A 20,386-nucleotide genomic window follows, 5' to 3' on the forward strand; every position below is an offset into this window, starting at 1 on the left:
TTGAGCCCATCTTTGCATGAAAAGTTCCCTTGGTATCTCTAATTATCTTGAAGAGAGCTCTAGTCTTTCCCATTCTATGGCTTTTCTCTATTTCTTTGCAATGATCACTGAGGAAGGCTTTCTTATCTCTCCTTGCTATTCTTTGGAACTGTGCAATCATATGGGGGTATATCTTTCCTTTTCTCCTTTACCTTTTGCTTCTCTTCTTTTCACAGCTGTTTGTAAGGCCTCCTCAGACAACCATTTTGCCATATTTGTCTGTACATATATCTTAAATAAAATTAATGATAATAACCATTAGCAGCTTTCTATATGCATGGAAACATCCTAATAAATTATTTGTGTGTATTATCTCATTTACCCATTAAAACATTGGAAACAGGTACTATCTATCACTATATCCCATTTTACATAAGAGAAAGATGTGGCTTAGAGAAGCTAGATAATTTGACCACGGCAACTCTGATTGTAAGTGGAAGAACACCATTTAACTTCTGTCTGTCAGAGTCCAGAGCCCATGCTCTTAATTAGCTGTGGTTAAGAATCAAAATAACTGCAAATGAAAAAGTTCCCCATTTTACATTTTAAAAATAGAGGTTCAGAGAAACTCAAAAACACGTCTAAGACCATCGAGCCAGTATATACAAGTGAGCAGAAAAGAATGACCAAGAATGACCAAGAAGGTCTCACGAGAGCTTAGTTTTAAAAATGAAAATGAAAAATCCTTAAAGTAGTAATAAGCCACTTTTAAAGCAGCAGACATTCTGACTCTGCTAGGCATAACAATGCATACTTAGACAACAATCATACAATTTACATTGTTACAAGTGTTTGCATTTAGTTTAGATGGAAGATGGATGGTGATAACTCTTATACACAGATTTATTGAATCCCAACAATGGACTAGGCACTTTCAAATATGAATCAAGATGATGTGTGACAAAAATAACCACAGTAACAAAGAAGAGTTGTGTTTGAGCCAAAATAAAAAAAGTTAAAGACTTGGCTAGATCATAAACCTCACATTTTAAGAGAAAAATAATTATAGAATATTAAGGGGAAAATATGAAACATGAATATGAACGTTTTCCATGCTATTTTCCATTTCTAACAAAATAAAATATGATCCTTAGGAAATATAATACCAAATTTTTATCCTAGATATATAAACATGACTCCAAAGGCCAGGTATTAACAACCACTCTGCCTTGGTTGCCTGGAACAGATGGTCACGCATCATGCACACATACTCAAGGTAGCCACATCTTCATTCACTTGGAACGGATGGAAAAATTTTCTCAATTAACAGGATTTATTATGACGGAAACTTGTATGGTTATATATTTTGGCTGCTGTTGTTATTTAAGGCTATAAGGAGAGATTTATAACAGAAATTTGTATAGGAACTGTCAGGCAGAAACAGGAAGTCACGGTGTCCGCCGTGAAAGTCAAGCTGATTTTGTGTAACTCTAGAGTATCGCATTCTTTCTTATTCTTTTATCATGGCAGTAAGGAAGAGAGTGTAACTTAGTCATTCTCAAATGCAGTTAAATTCCCATAATGAAGGAGAAATTTCCAGTAGTGTCACACCATCATTTGAAGGTAGCTGTTATACAGGAAAGCCTAAGAACTGCATGGGAGGGAAAGATGTATTTATTTATAGCAATTATAGTAGGTGGGGGGAAAATTACCATGAGCAATGTTATCTGGTTTAGGTACAAGATTTCTTTTTGAAATTTACAACATGCTCCTGAATTATTATATGTATGTGTCAGAATAATATCAGTAGAGAGATATAAAAGGGATTTCCCTACACAAAAGTCTACAGATCATTCCTGGAACACTGCAGGATTGTTGTTTTTTATCTTAAATGTTTGATTTCTTGCCACCAAAGCTTTTCCAGACTCAGAAGTATTAATGAGATAGAGCCTTTGATTGGATAGGGGGAAGGGAGATTGGGAAAAGACCACCCTTGTTTCCAGTGGCAAGAATCCAAAAAAATTAGCTTAGGAAACAGTTATAAGATTGGGCTCCCTTCAGCTTCTACCAAAGATCCCCACACTTGGGCCACCCGCTGGGTCCAGTGTAAGCGAACACAATTGGTAAAGCCTGGTGCCCTGTCAAGCTCCTCCAAGGACAGCAACCCATAATCTAAGAAAATATAAAGTCCCGTCCAAGTTTTGACTTAGCGAGTCGCCAAGATCCACAACTTTCCCTGGCTCCAACGTCTGGGCAGTGATAAATATTTTCAGCTTAATAATGTGCTGACTGATTACCACACTTTAATCTAAATGCCTTAAGAGGGTTCTACATTTGAGTCCTAGTTCTAAAATTCTACAATGGCAGGACTAAAAATCTTAACCAAAACCACATCGTTCACATTGTATTTCGGGGGCACTATCAATTTGTCACTACTCTACTCTGTGGCTTCTTCGTTTAGTATTTTCCTACTATAAATACATCCATTTAAAGCTAATATTATGGCAGAGAGATGGCTGGGAATTCTTTTCAAACACACACATAGAAGAAAGATATTATTAATATTCATATGATTCCCCTATATATATATAATACTGAAATGAACTGCTCAGTCTACTATGAATGTGATGACACAATTCCTTTAGTATATTTAAATATTGTTTCTAAAAAATAACCCCAAATCATACTACACATTTAAGGTAGGAATAAGTCATAACAATTTTTTATTATATACATACTGCTATAAATACTAGTTTTATATTTGTAGGAAATGATAAAGGTTATCTATTTACTTCCCAAAGCTAAGGAAAACTTAAAAATATCAAGTGTTTGGGTTTTCCTTTTTTTTACTTTTTTAACCAAGAAATCTTTTTTTTTAATTTAATAAATTTAATGTGATTTTTTTTTTAATTTTTTAAGGAAACTCCAAATGATCTCCATACTGGTTGGATCGATTTATATTCCCACCAACAAAATTTAAGGGCTCCCTTCTCACCACATCCTCATCCTCCTGTTGTCTCTTGTCTTCTTGATGATAGCCATTCTAAGTTGTGAAGTGACATCTCTTGTGATTTTGATGTGCATTTCCCTGATAATCAGTGATGCTAAGCATCTTTTCATGTGTCTCTGTTGGCCATTTTGATGTCCTCTTTGGAAAAATGTGCATTAGCTCTTCTGCCCACCAGTGTTTCTTTTGTATTTCCATATGCTACTTCTAGGGTGACAACAGTGACGGATGTGATGAAATGCATGACACTGCTCGCACATTAGAGCCTAGAATTATGGCACAAACCTTCACTGTGACTGAAGGGACAAGGTCAGCTCCCACTTCAACATCAGTAGCTTGCTGCAAACACAGAATTGAAAATTAAAGGGAGGAAAGGATTGCTTAAGTACTATACATCAGTAAGTAAACACAGTGGGTTTGATATATACTTCCCACCACCAAAAAAAAAAAAGGCAAAAAGGATTTATCACTCTGATGACAGACTAAAAGAATCACTGTGGCTTTTTTGGATGGCTTCATTTGGAAAGTCATGAACTAATATTAAAAAACACACCCATCAAAAAAGGGAAGAAAAGTTCACATACTTTATTATCAAACTACTGCCAAATTTCCTTAAAAATGGAAACTAATCCTATTAATTCATTCTTTATATTATATAAAACAAGACCTCTATATATTTTCTATATAAACAGTGTGCCATTCTTTTAGGTCCTTGAGTTTTTAACTTGCCAAAGGGATGCTTTATTCTAATTAATAATATGTATCTAAGGCATGTAATTAATGATATAAAGATTGAGTGGCCTTACATCTAGAAAATAAAACAAAAGTAGCAGTTTTTTTGTTTTTTTTTTTTACTAGTACATATCATAAATTCTTTCACTCTTTAAGAATCAGCCTGGGTTACCTGGTCCTCTCTCTTAAAGAATTCAGAATATAATAGAGCAAATATTTCCTTAGAATTTATAACTATTTTTTAGAGCAGTAGATTGAGAGGAAAATACGGTCACTATATGACAGAATAAGATCAAAGGGTAACATATTTTCTAATAATACCCACATGGATTCCTAAGGGAACAGTTATGATCATAAAGTCTCTGTCCAACCAATGAATAAATCCATTGTACTTTAAATTAGCCTACTTGGTATTATTTTACTGAGAAAAATTAAGCCTCTTCTTAGCAGTGGGGATCGGTATGATGTCATGCTCATCAGCATAATTAAGAGTAAGGATATTCATATCCTATATATGATTCTATAGGAAACTGTATATGAACTCTGATTCAACTTCTCAATCAAGAAGAGAGGATAGCGGTATTTGTCTCTTCTATAAAAGACACGAGTCTAGCACAAATTACATTATGTTTTGGATGTATGCTTTCACAGTAATGACTGAAAATAAAATATTAAGCCAGGGTTTTTGCTCTAGTATTACCTAAAATCCAGGAAATGTTTTACATTTAGCTGTCGGCAAATCTAGAAAAGAAACCAATATCTCCCGTTTCTTGCTCTTTTCCATCCGTGCCTAAACACCTTGATATTTCAAGGACAAAAGTCCTTTGGAAACATGAAATTATAGCCAGAGAGAAATAGCTATATGAAGACAATATGGCACCAAAGCCGCATAAATCATTGGACTGATGTTTTCCAATGAAATGAATATGATACTCTCAAGAATCCTTTCCTTTCTTAAAAAGGAAAAAATTGTGAGATGGGGGAAATGGAGCTGGAAAGAGATACCTAATTAGGAGGAAAAAGCACTTCAGGTTACCAGTAGGGAAATACATATTAAAATACAGTGCTATTACATAAAGCCTTTACTCACAAAGATCAAAAGTTGCTAAAGAACAGAAAGGGAATTCCTCATTTCAAATAGCCTATGTCTAAGAGAAAAACCTAGAAAAAAATTATATAAGTTGCCCAAAGGAAAAAAAAGAATCATTTCCAAGGCAAGAAAATGTGTGTACATTTGTCAGCTAACTAAGCAGAAATGTTCCACTCAGACTACACCCTTCAGGTAGAGTGAGAAATGGTGTGCTGAATATCCAATGTTTAGAACAGTACCTCTACTATGTGACTCAACTGGGTGAATGTTTCTTTCATATATAGTCCTACTTTTTTTTTTTTTTTAAGAATATCCAACTTACTATACTAAGGCAATGTTAATGCAATTTTTATCACAACTTGGGTTGGCTGTTTGTACTAAGATTATTCTTCAAAAAGCCATGGAATTACTTACTATATTGTGTTCTGATACCTAAACATCAAAGTCATTTCCTAAGCAAAGTTATATGACATAGACCTCATATACTGTAAAACGAGTGAATTTGATCACTTGCCTAAATTGATCGACTTTGGTACAGACATAGATAAACTAGATAGATTTTGGCCCGACTTCAGGCAGTGAGGGAAAACCAACCATAATCTAATAAGTACTTAAAGAAGACTAAACAAAGAGTTAGAGTAATGTAAACCAAGGACAGTCCCCCTTTCTGGTTTTTCAGCTTTGTTATTCTCTGATGCTTTTGAACTGTGGTGTTGGAGAAGACTCTTGAGAGTCCCTTGGACTGCAAGGAGATCCAACCAGTCCATCCTAAAGGAGATCAGTCCTAGGTGTTCACTGGAAGAACTGATGCTAAAGCTGAAACTCCAATACTTTGGCCACCTCATACGAAGAGTTGACTCATTGGAAAAGCCTCTGATGCTGGAAGGGATTGGGGACAGGAGGAGAAGGGGACGACAGAGGATGAGATGGCTGGATGGCATCACCGACTCGATGGACATGAGTTTGAGCGAACTCCAGGAGTTGGTGATGGACAGGGAGGCCTGGCAAGCTGTGATTCATGGGGTGGCAAAGATTGGACATGACTGAGTGACTGAACTGATTCATTTATAGAGCAAATATATATTGAACACCCATTATGTGACTGGCATTAAGGAAATGGCAGTCAATTTTCCTAGGTGGTGCAGTCGTAAAGAATCTGCCTGCCAATGCAGGAGAAACAAGAGATATTGGTTTGAACCCTGGTTAGGAAAATCCCCTGGAGAAGGAAATGGCAACCCACTCCAGTATTCTTGCCTGGAAAATTCCATGGACAGAGGTGCCTAGCAGTCTACAGTCCATAGGGTTACAAAGAGTCAGAGTCAGCAATTGAGCACACATGAGACAACTGGAACAGTGATGGCTGTGGTAGGGCTGATGATCATGATTATTATAATGATTTGTTAGTTAATTATTATAATTCAACGAAGTGGATTCTACTACTATTCCCATTTTACAGATAAGAAAATTGAGACAAAAAATTAAATACCTTGCTCTGGGTCACACAAATAGAAATGAGAGAAAAAATAATTCCTGGCCCAACTCTTTATTCTTAAACTACTCTCCCACCACAGCCACTATAATAAAGACGATAAATTATCAAACTCTGAGTCATGCCTCTCATAAACATTATCTCATTGAACATTCAACGAAAATGTAGTGGGCTCAGTATTATTCATCTGGAATAGGATTATCTCAATACTCCAGTACTGAAAAAGTTTGAAAAAAAAAGTAATGGTGAGAACCTCTTTGACAAACCCCCTTCCTTTCCCCTTTTTTAAGATAGAAATCTGCCCAAGAAACTTGTTATCACACTGAGATGCTAGAAATGTTTTTTTCTAGAAAGTAACAAGGCCTAAAACTTGCTATCTTCCCTGAAGTTTCTATCTGGAGGCTCAGATTTTAAACCAATACAATCTGATTCCAATATATCAGAGTCCACCACTATCACAAACCCTCTTAAAGTCTGCAAATATACCTACAGATACTGAATCAAAGTTAGGAGAAACCATTGCAGAGACTTTCAGGTCATCTTCTCTCTCAGTCAGGGGCCAAACATCTGTAATTTTAAGAGAGAAAAAAAAAAGATATTTAATCAAAAAGTAAAAATTGGTATATAAAGTTGTTTTAAGATTTATCTATACCTTATATCAAAAGACAATCCCATAAATGTATTCACAAGTTGAAAAAAAATGATGCAATACAGAATGAAAAGCTTTCCCCTCTACGTTACTGTAAAGAAAAACTATCTTTTTTCCCAAAGATATGAGCTAAGATGTTACCCAGCATCCCCTGATGCTGGAAGGGATTGGGGGCAGGAGGAGAAGGGGACGACAGAGGATGAGATGGCTGGATGGCATCACTGACTTGATGGACATGAGTTTGAGTAAACTCCGGGAGTTGGTGATGGACAGGGAGGCCTGGCATGCTGTGATTCATGGGGTCACAAAGAGTCTGACTGACCTATGTTAGGAATTTCAATTCCCTCTCCTTAGCTACTGTTAGAAGCCCAAAAGAGTATAACCCATGAGGGTAAATTGGCTATAACTGCCGAGAGAAATATCAACAACCTCAGATAGGCAGATGATACCTCCCTAATGGCAGAATGCGAAGAGGAACTAAAGAGCCTCTTGATGAAGGTGAAAGAGGAAGAGTGGAAAAACTGGCTTAAAACTCAACATTCAAAAAATTAAGATCGTGACATCTTAAGATCGTTTGCCATCACTTTGTGAGGAAATGGCAAACCACTCCAGTATTCTTGCCTGGAGAATTCCATGGACAGAGGAGCCTGGCAGGCTACAGTCTATGCGGTCGCAAAGAGTCGGACCCAACTAAGCAACTAACACGCACACACACATACATGGCAAACAGATGAGAAAACAATGGAAACAAGGGCAGATTTTATTTTCTTGGGCTCCAAAATCACTGTGGATAGTGACCACAGCCATGAAATTAAAAGATGCTTGTTCCTTGGAAGAAAAGCTATGACAAACCTAGACAGCATATTAAAAAGCAGAGACATCACTTTGCCAACAAAAGGTCCATAAACTCAAAGTTACGGTTTTTCCAATAGACATATATGGATGTGACAGTTGGACCATAAAGAAGGCTGAGTGCCGAAGAATTTATGTTTTTGAATTATGGTGCTGGAGAAGACTCTTGAGAGTCCCTTGGACAGAAAGGAGATCAAACCAGTCAATCCTAAAGAAAATCAACCCTGAATATTCATTGGAAGGACTGACGTCAAAACTGAAGCTCCAATACTTTGGCCACTGGATACAAAGAGACGACTCATTGGAAAAGACCCTGATGCTGGGAAAGACTGAAGGCAGGAGGAAAAGTGGGTGAATGAGATGGTTGGATGGCACCATCAACTCAATGAACATGAGTTTCAGCAAACTCTGCAAGATAGTGAAGGACAGGGAAGTCTGGCATGCTGCAGTCTGTGGGGTTGCAAAGAGTTGGACACAGTTTAGCAACTAAACAACAACAACAAATCAAAATGTAAAACTCACATACCCTGTGACCTAACAATTCTACTTTCAAACATTTACCCAATACTCACGTCCAAGGGGTTTCTCTGTTGCTGATAATTATCAAAAACAAAACAGCCTAAATCTTAGTTATAGTTCTATTAATAGGGAAATAGTTAACTAAGTTATGGTATTATCAATACTGTGCAATGGTCCAAAACCCAAAACTGTTAAGTAAGAGTGCTATCCATCTTTATATACCGACAAGGAAAGAACTCCAAGATATGCTATTGATCTAAAAAAGCAAGATGTAGTACAGTGTCTCTAATACACACGTATTTGTGTAAAAACAATTATATAAACAGAAAACTTTCTTACAGAATACACAAAACTATCAATAAAGGTTACATTGAAACACTCTAGTAGAAGTAAGACCTGGGTTTTATGCTTTCAGTACTGTTTGAATTGTTTTTACCATGTTCATTTTATTTTCAACTTAAAATTTCATAATTTCAAAAACATTTATAGTACATAATGAGATATTATTAACAAGCCATAGAGACCCTAAGTAAACAAGAAACATAAATAATACATATGCACAAACATACGTGTATATATACATACATAGGGCTTCCCTGGTGGCTTAGCTGGTAAAGAGTCCACCTGGAATGTGGGAGACCTGAGTTTGATCCCTGGGTTGGGAAGATCTCCCAGAGAAGGGAACAGCTGCCCACTCCAGTATTTTAGTATCCTGGGCTTGAAGAATGCCATGGACTGTGTTGTCCATGGGGTCGCAGCGTCAGACACAACTGAGTGACTTTCACTTAATACATAATAATACATAATAGTGTGCAGATTATTGGCTGCCCCACTAACGTCCATTCTTCCCTTCTCCTCCTCCTTTGTGGTAGACCCCTAGTTCTGCTGATTCACTTCCATCTAATTCACTTCCATTGAATTCCCCTAATTCACTTCCATCTTAATCACTGGATTGGTCAAATCCAAGCATGGTGGTTTCATTCCCCTGACCTTTTGTTATTTCAGGCCTGAGCATGGAACCTAATCCTGGCAGATGTGACGTGAGAACTGGTGGGAGCTGGGGTGCTGGTATGTGGTTCTGGGAAAGTTATTCCTCCCTAATAAATGGGGAGACTTGGGAGAAATATCTGTCTCCTTCCCTGGAAATCATATTTGTACATGTTGCCTGAAACTGCTGAAATAACCTTGTGACCCTCAGAGGGAACATCCCCCAAACCCTGAGGATGGCTGACTGAAAATATAGAAAGCATCTGGATGATGTCACATGAATCCGCTGTCTCACAAAGAGAAGAACTGCCTACAACCGCCACCAGAAATTCTCACCAAAATGGCAAGATTTGGAATAGGAATTTCCACAACTTAGAGCACAAAAGGTTGCTCATTGCCCACCCAGTAATGAATCTTTGGTTCTTCTTTACTAAAAAAAGAGTCCAATTTTATCCTAAGCTTGGAGCCTAGTCCTCCGCTCAACCAAACTGTTCAACCAAAACGCCAAATTTCCCAGCTTGGAGTGGCCAGTGAGATATAAGCAGAAGTTGTTCAGGGTGTGGCTTCCAGGAAAGATCCTTAGTGGGCTGACTCAGCTGCAGATGTGAGGCAAGAGTTCCAGAAGCCATCCTGAACCAACAGAAGACCCGGGTGAGAAGGACTCAAAAGTCCCTCACGGCAGTGGAACTGCCAAGCCAACCCTGGACTGCTCATTACTGGACTTCTTTTCCATGAGAAAGAAGTAAACCTCTGCCTTGTTTAAGCCACTTTATTTGAGTATTCTGTTATAGACAGCCAGACATAAGTCTGAACAGCACAATTTCCAACAAGGTTACCAAGCATGAATGTTTCTACCATTCAATGGTAGAAGCAACTTAAGTTATCCTAGGCATACTTCAAATAGGTGCAGACTTTCAGTTATATGCCTATATCTTACTGCTCTCTTTTCCTTCCTGAAGACATGCTGTGTGGGAGTCTATGTCAATACTGTACTCATTCCTTCATACTTATCCCAAAGAAAGAACATATCAACTATCTAAATAAATCATAAGGAAACTCTATTTTTGAAAGTGTCTACTAACAGATGTTGTTGACTACTGGTAACAGAAATGCAATGTAGGATTCTAACTAATGAGTTGAATATGAAAAGCTTCAAAATCCATGAGCCATACAGAAATTATTACTATTGATATTATTTCATGCTTATAACATACACTCCTCATATAACTTACACACATAAAATCAGCTTCAAAAACACTTTTATTATGGTAGATAATATACACCATGTGTACAACAAAAGGTATTCTTTAAATTGGCTTTATATTTTGCTGCAATTCTTGCTTTGAAGAAAAAAAAAAAAACTTTAAGTGCTGAACATAACCCACAAGACTGAAAAGAACATTTTTTTTGCAAGTTAAAGTCACTCTACTATAATGAGGTCATCAAAAAGTTCAGAGTTTTAACTTCTCATAATCTGCTATAGTGAAATGATTTGGTGCTTTTATATAATTATAGGTATTTTAATGAACAAATATACCACAATTTTATAAGTGCAAAAAACAGTAAATTCTTTCCATATTCTAGAAATAAACTATGTTAAAAGTCTCTCCTTTTTTTTTTTTTTAAAGAGTCTCTATTTCATTTTTATGAATAAAATCAAATGATGGTGGTAAAGAAGGGGCAGAGAACTTCAAATATTAACTTTGAGGTTATGTAAATAACAAACTTTGCACTCAAGTCTGTGGGTTCATCCCTAGCTTAATTAGCAGTTATTTCAATATACAAAGAAGAATGAGGGTAATGAGAAGTAAAATAGCCTATCCCTGGGTGAAAAGACTGGAGTACTCAAGGGCATCATTTTGGCCACCAAAAAGTAACTAAGCTAGAAGGGACTTTTCTCAGAAATGTTTTACATAATCAAGTGTTAATCAAAATGTCATTAGCACATTGTTTTTAGAAATGCCACAATCTCAAGACATAAAACTTGGAGTGAAAAGTTACATTAAATTTAATGAACTCTGCAAATTTCATGTTTCATACACACACGACACACACACACACATATATATATGCGACTCTTCCCAAATTATATTTTTAAATGACAAGATGAGATTTATATTTCATTAATCCCAAAACAGTAGTATCAAAAATGGGAAACGTGTATATTGCAATATGACACACCCAATATAAACTATTCTCTATTTGACCAGAGAGTGCCAACAACAAATGGGTTTTTAAATACTTGGAGATACTTAAAAGACCCAAGTTTCATTTGTTTACTTTCAAAACTTTCTAAGAGAAAGTGTAAAACCAAAACAAAACAATTTTATTTTAATATTCACGTTTTGAAATATATTATCTAAATTCCTCTGAATCTCTCTTGGTAATATAGACTCAAAAATACATAACTCTAGGAAAGTGACTGGACCAGGATTAAGATTGGCTCTGTTGTTTTGGTTGGCTTTTTATGCTCTGCTTCTTTTATTATTCCTACTTGTTTTAACATTTCTTTTATGTGAAAATAGTCCATATTTTTTCTCATTAAAAAAAATACTTTTACCTGACCCTGAGAAGAGAACTTAAAGTAATGCTTTTCACATGTCCAACTCAAACTGCAGGATTGGTGTTTTGTTTCTCCTTTTAATTTATAATAAAATTATACCCTTGTGAAGCCCCAAGTAAGATAATATTGAGTTATACAAAACTCAGGAACTGAAAATATCATCAGCCTCTGAGTCACTAGAAATCAGCATACCACAGGCTACACTCCATTTGGATGGCTAATTAACTACAAACATAAATTATCTTACTGGGCTGCAAATGACTACATTTTTAGTAATAAAGTGGTAACTCATGTACTGCTCTGGTTTCCTTTAAAAGAAGCAACTAAAATTTTTTCAGGGATATTAGAAGTTAATAAATGATCACTCTAAACTTCAATGTTCTTCTAAAGGCCTAAGATCACTACCTGAAGAAATATATGATCCTTTCTTAGAGTTTAAAGAAAAAAACTAGATAGCACTGTCTGTGAAACACACTAACAAAAGTATTACCTTAAACAGGACATATTTTTCAGAAGCTGTAATATACAAATTAAGCACAAAGACCAGTATGTTAAAGAGCAATGCTGTTTTTACAGAAATGACTTTAATTAAGCCTGGGGGAGAAAATCAACAGATACAAAATACTATCTATATACAAAATAATATAAATTTTACAATGAATACTATAATAGAAAGCTGAAAATGAGATACCTTGTGATTTGTTAACATTTTTGATGACTTTCTGAAGTTCTTTCAACTCCATATCAAGTTCATCATAGTTTAGTTCTCTAGATTCAACTTTTGGAGCTTGGAACAAAGAAGGATCTGTCCCCAGGTATGAACACTGCAAATGACCATCATCACTCAGAGTGACTATCACTCCCTTTAAATCACTTTAAAAAAAAAAAAGGAAGAGAAAATGAGACATAATTAAAAATGTTTAATGGATTTAGACGTGACCAACTACATTTTCATTCAATTCAGCTTCAACATACCATTAAGAAAATGGAGGAGGCCGTGAAAAGAAATGTGGGCCCTTCTCTTTTCCTTTTGTTTCTCTCTACCCTTGGGACGTATGCTCCCCCTCCCTCCCCAGGTCACTCACCATGGCTTCCTTCATGTGCTCTCCTCAAGGAGCTCTCTGGTCTGTTCTCTCTCCCTTCACTTTTAGATAGAAGTCTCCCTTTCTCTCACTTTCTAGCTCTTTCCCCATCACTCTTATCATCCTGATTATCTCTTTTCCTCCCCACCCTTTCACTCTTTCTTTCTCTCTTAAAGTCTCCCTTATCTCTGTTATTCTCTAGAAACAGCCATAATATATAAATTATCGATAACTTAAGCATAAATGTTTAATAATAAAAGTTGTATGTTTTCCTGAACTTACTATAGAAGTAGATGAAATGATACTATTTGCTTCCTCCCCATCCTGAGCAGAGGGAAAGAAACTCAATATTGTCATGAGCCATTTTGAACTGATATATAATGACTTTGTTTGTTGTGTTTTCTGGCTTTTGATTTTTACAAAAGTTTTCCAACCCTGTTATAAAAGTTATTAATCAAAAACAACAGAAAACTTGAGAGACACAATAACTTGAAAAAAAAATGTGGTTATTCATCTGAAGAAAAGGAGTTAGGATATATATAAGGGTCTAGGACTCATTCAGAACAAATAAGAATTTTTTAATTCTTTTGGTCATGAAAAAATGTAGCTCATTAAACTAAAAGTTCAGCTTGACTAAGAGTAAACACTGTCATTGCTCAATCCATCCCATAAGGTGGCCACCAGCAACTTTACCATCTGCTTTAAACGCAATATTCCTACAAAATCTTTCTCCAGGACTTATACATAATTCTGTACTGTGACCTCATAATAATAAGAATAATAAATAGATTGGTATTTATAATAATAATAATAAATAGATTGGCAATAATAATAAAAAAATAGATTGGTATCTCTGATTCAACAGATTAAAAAACTAGCTAAAAACTAAAAGGATACTTAGGTTCTAGCTCTACCTCTGCCCAGTGTAGTTGTGCCAACTTGGTCAAGTCTTCCTAAATGCTCTTATTTCTGAAATGAGAAGGTGAAAGTAGGTGATCCTCAAAGGTCTTTAAGTCGAACAAACTTGTTCTGCCAATCTAGCTCAGAAAATAAATACTCCCAAATAAAATTATTTTCCTAAAATAAAATGTTTTCACCCCTACAGAACCTCTGGACCTGACCTTTTCTTTTCAGGCAACTGAAGCCACCTAGTGGCCACAGAAATCTCAACTTCCAGCTCAGACAAACTCATTTCAAGAGGGCAAACCTCTGTCCCTATTGAATTCGTCTGTCCCCAATCTACTCAGACCTACTAAAGTTTGGAAACACAATAAGTCCTAAGGAAACACTAGGAAACTAAAAGGCAGAGGTTCTCAGACAATGTGGTAATCATCAACTCTTTGAGTCCAGAAGGGTTATATCCATTTCATCTTCACCCTTTGAGTGGTCCATTATAAAGGAAACCTAGCATGAGCCAATATAAGTATACCTTACTATCCAAATTTACTTGGTCTTTGAACTGGATAGCTTATTAGAGAATCAGTTACATCCCACTGTTTTAGATGGCAAAAAGCAATAATTTAAACCCAGGGATTTATCTAAAAATTTATCTGAACCTATTAAGTTTCTGAGTTCAGACACAGTTTGATACTGGTATATACACATATTTTCTTCAGTGTCTCAAAAAGAAAAAATTCCTTACTGATGTTTTGAGGTGTTCAAAAGGAAAAGAGAGGAGCCAGGATCTTTCCTTACTGGAAGAGCTTACCAAGGGTCTCCAGAATGCCTTCACACTAAATTATAAAACTTAAGCAATTTACTTTTTTCTTATCAATGGCATTAGAGCCATTACATACAATTTGGATCAAATAACAAAAATTTAGAAAAGCTGAATTCATTTAACATTGCATGTTTTATTCCATAGGAATACTAATACAAGCTCTAAAAACTTTAGAATAAATGAGTGAAATTTCTGTCTATGATGAGACAGACAGTTTGACACAGGCCTATAGTACTACTTAATATATAAGTAATGTCATCACTCGTTATGTTAAACACAAATGAAAAATTTTAATATACATATATATCATTTCTAAAGTTAAGCCAAACTTAAGTATAAAGCCCAAATTAAATAGAAAACCAAGATTTTTTTTAATATCTTGATTTTTTTACATTAAAAAAATCAAGATTTTTAAAAAATCTTTCTACTTAAAAAATATCTTCTTACACAATATTTATTGTCCATGTGACAATGTGTAAAGTGTTTTGAGTGATAGAATTTTATGCTGGAAGATGTCATCAAGTAAACCAAGTATTGTGTACCCCATTACTTACACATTTAAAGTAGAGTTAACACTGCCAAATTAAGTCTCAGGATTATTACTGGTCCTTGAAATACATCAGCTAAACCAAGGAACCAGAATAATGTATTTTATGAGGACTCAAGGTCAGAGATGTTATATTACTAGGACATAATAATTTTGTGATTTTAGCAATGGAGCATGAAATTAAACAATAGAGCTAGCTCAGGAATCTGAAAGTAATTGTTTCATCATTCAGTAAACAGATCCTGGCCCTAACAATACATTCAAACAAAATTCCAGATGGATTTTAAAAGTTAAATTTAAAAATATGAAACTACAAAAATATTTATCTGCCCTTGAGATGGAAAGAACTTTGCTGTGAAAAAGCAATAGAGGAAACTACAAAGCAAAGGATCTCTAAATTAAACCACAAAAAAGTTTTAAACTTGTTATATGCTTTAAAAATAACATCATGGTAAAAAGAACAAAAGACAAACAAACTGGGGGAAACCTTGGCAACCAACGTAAAATATATGATTTAAGTTGAACTGTATGAAGTTGTGGATATTCACTGTTTTTGACCTATAAAATTTTTTTTATATATTTCATCTAACATGTAAAGAACTCTTACAAATCAATGAAAATATGAGTACATCCCCAAAGAAAAAGATCAAAGGGAATATACAATTCACTTGAATCAGCTACTTAAAAGTTGAGTAATCTATGGAATTAAAACCTTCATCTAGTTCTTTTTCTGACAAGGCCAAGCTATAAAATTAAAAATCTGAAAGTACTTGAAATACTCAAAAAAATAAAAATGAACACTTTCTTTTACTAATATGATAAAAACAAATGAATAATAGCTTTAAAAACAAATGAAGAGAACATGCATTGAATCAAATGGTTTCTTGTCCAGCTGCACCTTGTGCAAAATAGAAATATTTCAAGCTTTCAAATCTTCAGCGTGGTTTTTATTATGAGATATAGATATCACAGAAATCTTTAAAACTTAAATACTACTTATTGTACTCAATTTTTACTCTGCCTCAATACAGAGCACGTGATTTAAAGGCAGTTCCCTTACCCATAGCAGGCAGACTCAGTGGAGGCAGTCCTTCCTTAGCCCCAACAGGCTAGACTTGATCACTTGATCATATTTTGAGTCACTTTGTAATCATTTGTTTAAGATACATTTATTAAGCATCTGCTATACCAGAGTTACAAAGGCAAATAAGATATGGTGCTGACTCCATAAAAAAAAAATTCTGGTCTAATTGCAAAGGAACAACCTATTTAAAAAAATAGCAATTGCAACAGAACATGTCAGATGCTATATGAAGAGTGCAGTATAATGACCATACATGTAACAGCAGAGCAAGTCTTCACTGGGCAAAGGATGCAGAATCTAGATCCTGAGTTATAAGTAGATTCTCAGAGATTTAAAAAGGAAAAAGTGAACAGACTAAAGGCAGAGGACTCTGGCCTTGGTGAACTCTTTCTATCCCATGACTTTAAATACCCTTTTTGTGCCAGCTCCATTTATATCTCCAAACAGACATCTCACCCGAAGTCAAACTGTGTACATCCAGTGGCGTACTTGGTATCTCCACTTGGAAGGCGAATAGACATCTAAAGCTGGACATGGCTACAACTGAGCTCCTGATTTTGGCTGCTTCCCTCCAATTTAAATGTTATTCCTTAAGCCTTTCATCTTTCCAAGAAAAGGAAATGTATTACACAAGCAGTGAAACTAAGAAGCTCAAAGTGGTTAGATTGAAGAAAATTAAGAGGGATATAGAAATTACATGGGCTTCCTAGGTAGCTCAGTGATAATCTGCCTGCCAAACCAGGAGACACAGGTCCCATCACTGGGTCGGGAAGATCCCCTAGAGAAGGGAGTGGCAATCCACTCCAGTATTCTTGCCTGGGAAATCCCATAGACAGAGGAGCCTGGCAGGCTACAGTCCATCGTGTCACAAAGACTCACACACGACTTAGTGACTAAACAATAACAACAGAATTACATAGAGTAAAATCTTACAGGCTCTTATAAACTCTGTTTAAAATTGTGAATTTTATACTTAAAAAATAAGAAATTACAAAAGGTTTTAAAGTAGAAGAGAGAGAAGCAGCAAGATCTGATTTATCTTTGACAAAGATCTATTCTAATTGCTTGTGGAGAGACCGCGGGGGTGAGAGGTAGGGGCTGAGGTGGGGGGTTAATACAGGAAGGACAGGCAAGGACAATGAGAATGAAGAAAGGGAAAGATAAAAACATATTTAGAAATCACATTATCTCACTTAATCACCCCAGTAACCTTATGAAGAGAGGTTTCATATGCCTTCACTTTACAAAAAAAAAGAAGAAGAATGAAACCCTGGAAAAACAGAAAATAATAGAGACTGGTTACCAGGAGATAATAAGCACAGCTGCAAAAAGCTGCAGAATTTCTGGCATCAGATATGAAATTTCCATTTCTATATAGCTGCCCTCAGAAGGCAACAAATGACACTTCATACAAAATGATTTTTTAGAGTGGATTATATATTCAGCAAATATTAAATGCTAAGAAACAAAATGATTTGACATTTAACTGAGCTGTACTTTAAATGAAATACAGAAGAGCTTTTATTCAAACAAAATGCCTAAGTATTCAAGAGTCAAATATGGCAAATAAAAAACTAAAAGAGACAAATTCTCCAAGGTCATGTGAATGATATTTGTTTTAATCTACAAAATTAAATACAAAATGATTACAATTAGATCCTCACATTGAGATTGGTGCAAAAGTAATTGCTATTTCAGACCGTGAATTTTAAATCATTATAACTAGGCTCAAATATATCTTTATTAATCAAAATAGGAATCATTATCATCACACATTTTTGCCAATGAGAAATGTTTGTTTATTCCTGTAGCATACAAATCTATGCTTTGGTAAAAATAGAAATATAAACCAATGGAACAAGATAGAAAGCCCTGAAATAAACCCATGCACCTATGGATACCTTATTTTTGACAAAGGAGACAAGAATACGCAATGGGGCAAAGACAGCCTCTTTAACAAGTGGTGCTGGGAAAACTGGACAGCTACATGTAAAAGAATGAAATTAGAACAATTCATAACCATACACAAAGATAAACTCAAAATGGATTGAAGACCTAAATGTAAGACCAGAAACTATAAAACTCTTAGAGGAAAGCATAGACAGAACAGCCTATGACATAAATCAAACTGATATCCTCTATGACCCACCTCCTAGAGTAATGGAAATAAACACAAAAGTAAACAAGTGGGACCTGATTAAACTTAAAACTTTTGCACAGCAAGGGAAACTATAAGCAAGGTAAAAAGACAACCCTCAGAATGGGAGAAAATAATAGCAAAGAAACAACTGACAAAGGATTAATTTCCAAAGCAGCTCATACAAGTCAATGCCAGAAAAACAACCAACCCAATCAAAAAGTGGGATAAAGACCTAAACAGACATTTCTCCAAAGAAGACATACATGGCTAACAAACACATGAAAAGATGCTCAACATCGCTTGTTATTAGAGAACTGCAAATCAAAACTACAATGAGATATATCCTCAAACCAGTCAGAACAGCCATCATCAAAAAGTCTACAACAATAAATGCTGGGGAGGGTGTGGAGAAAAAGGAACACTCTTGCACTGTTGGTGAGAATGTAAATTGATACAGCCACTATGGAAGACAGTATGGAGATTCCTCAAAAAAAAAAAAATAGGGATAAAACCACCATGTGACCCAACAATCCCACTCCTAGGCAAATACCCTAAGGAAACCAAAATTGAAGAAAAACACATGTACCCCAACGTTCACTGCAGCACTATTTACAATAGCTAGAACACAGAAGCAACCTAGATCTCCATCAACAGATGAATAAAGAAGCTGTGGTATATATACAATGGAATAATACTCAGCTATAAAAAGGAATGACTTTGAATCAATTCTAATGAGACGGATGAACCTAGAACCTATTATACAGAGTGAAGTAAGTCAGAAAGAGAAAGATAAATGTAATATCCTAACACATATATATGGAATCTAGAAAGATGGTACCAAAGAATTTATTTGTATGACCACATTACTTTGCCAACAAAGGTCCATCTACTCAAGGCTATGGTTTTTCCAGTAGTCATGTATGGATGTGAGAGTTGGACTATAAAGAAAGCTGAGCACCGAAGAACTGATGCTTTTGAACTGTGGTGCTGGAGAAGACTCTTGAGAGTCCCTTGGACTGCAAGGAGATCCAACCAGTCCATCCTAAACGAGATCAGTCCTGGATGTTCTTTGGAAGGACTGATGTTGAAGCTGAAACTCCAATACTTTGGCCACCTGATGTGGAGAGCTGACTCATTTGAAAAGACCCTGATGCTGGGAAAGATTCAGGGCAGGAGGAGAAGGGGACAACGGAGGATGAGATGGTTGGATGGCATCACCGACACAATGGACATGGGTTTGGGTGGACTCCGGGAATTGGTGATGGACAGGGAGGCCTAGCCTGCTGCGGTTCATGGGGTCGCAAAGAGTCGGACACGACTGAGCGACTGAACTGAACTGAACTAAACTGACTAGATGGACCTTTGTTGGCAAAGTAATGTCTCTGCTTTTTAATATGCTGTCTAGCCTGGTGGGCTGCTGTCTATGGGGTCACACAGAGTCGGACATGACTGAAGCGACTTAGCATCAGCAGCAGCTTGGCCATAACTTTCCTTCCAAGGAGTAAGCGTCTTTTAATTTCATGGCTGCAGTCACCATCTGCAGTGATTTTGGAGCTCAGAAAAATAAAGTCAGCCACTTTTTCCACTGTTTCCCCATATATTTGCCATAAAGTGATGGGACCGGATGCCGTGATCTTAGTTTTCTGAATGTTGAGCTTGAAGCCAACTTTTTCACTCTCCTCTTTCACTTTCATCAAGAGGCTCTTTAGTTCTTCTTCACTTTCTGCCATAAGGGTGGTATCTTCTGCATATCTGAGGTTACTGATATTTCTCCCGGCAGTCTTGATTCCAGCTTGCGCTTCCTCCAGCCTAGCATTTTTCATGATGTACTCTGCATCTAAGTTAAATAAGTAGGGTGACAATATACAGCCTTGACGTACTCCTTTTCCTATTTGGAACCAGTCTGTTCTTCCATGTCCAGTTCTAACTGTTGCTTCCTGACCTGC

The 20,386-nt window shown here is 36.0% G+C and overlaps 1 protein-coding gene across 3 annotated transcripts in view; it reads right to left on the minus strand.

Annotated features, from left to right (window-relative positions):
• The window catches only part of BBS9 (Bardet-Biedl syndrome 9), a 476,883-nt gene that overhangs the window by 276,450 nt on the left and 180,047 nt on the right, over window positions 1-20,386 (minus strand). For 2 of the 3 annotated variants that reach the window (XM_061414167.1, XM_061414165.1), the window contains exons 10-12: window positions 12,559-12,740; window positions 6,788-6,864; window positions 3,272-3,325 (exon numbers count right to left, since the gene is read on the minus strand). In XM_061414167.1, the coding sequence (XP_061270151.1) occupies window positions 3,272-3,325; window positions 6,788-6,864; window positions 12,559-12,740 (313 nt within the window). The remainder of the gene's footprint in view (window positions 1-3,271; window positions 3,326-6,787; window positions 6,865-12,558; window positions 12,741-20,386) is intronic. The other variant, XM_061414166.1, reaches the window with a different exon arrangement.

This window comes from Bos javanicus, chromosome 4 (genome assembly GCF_032452875.1).
Source record: "Bos javanicus breed banteng chromosome 4, ARS-OSU_banteng_1.0, whole genome shotgun sequence".
Taxonomy (NCBI): domain Eukaryota; kingdom Metazoa; phylum Chordata; class Mammalia; order Artiodactyla; family Bovidae; genus Bos; species Bos javanicus.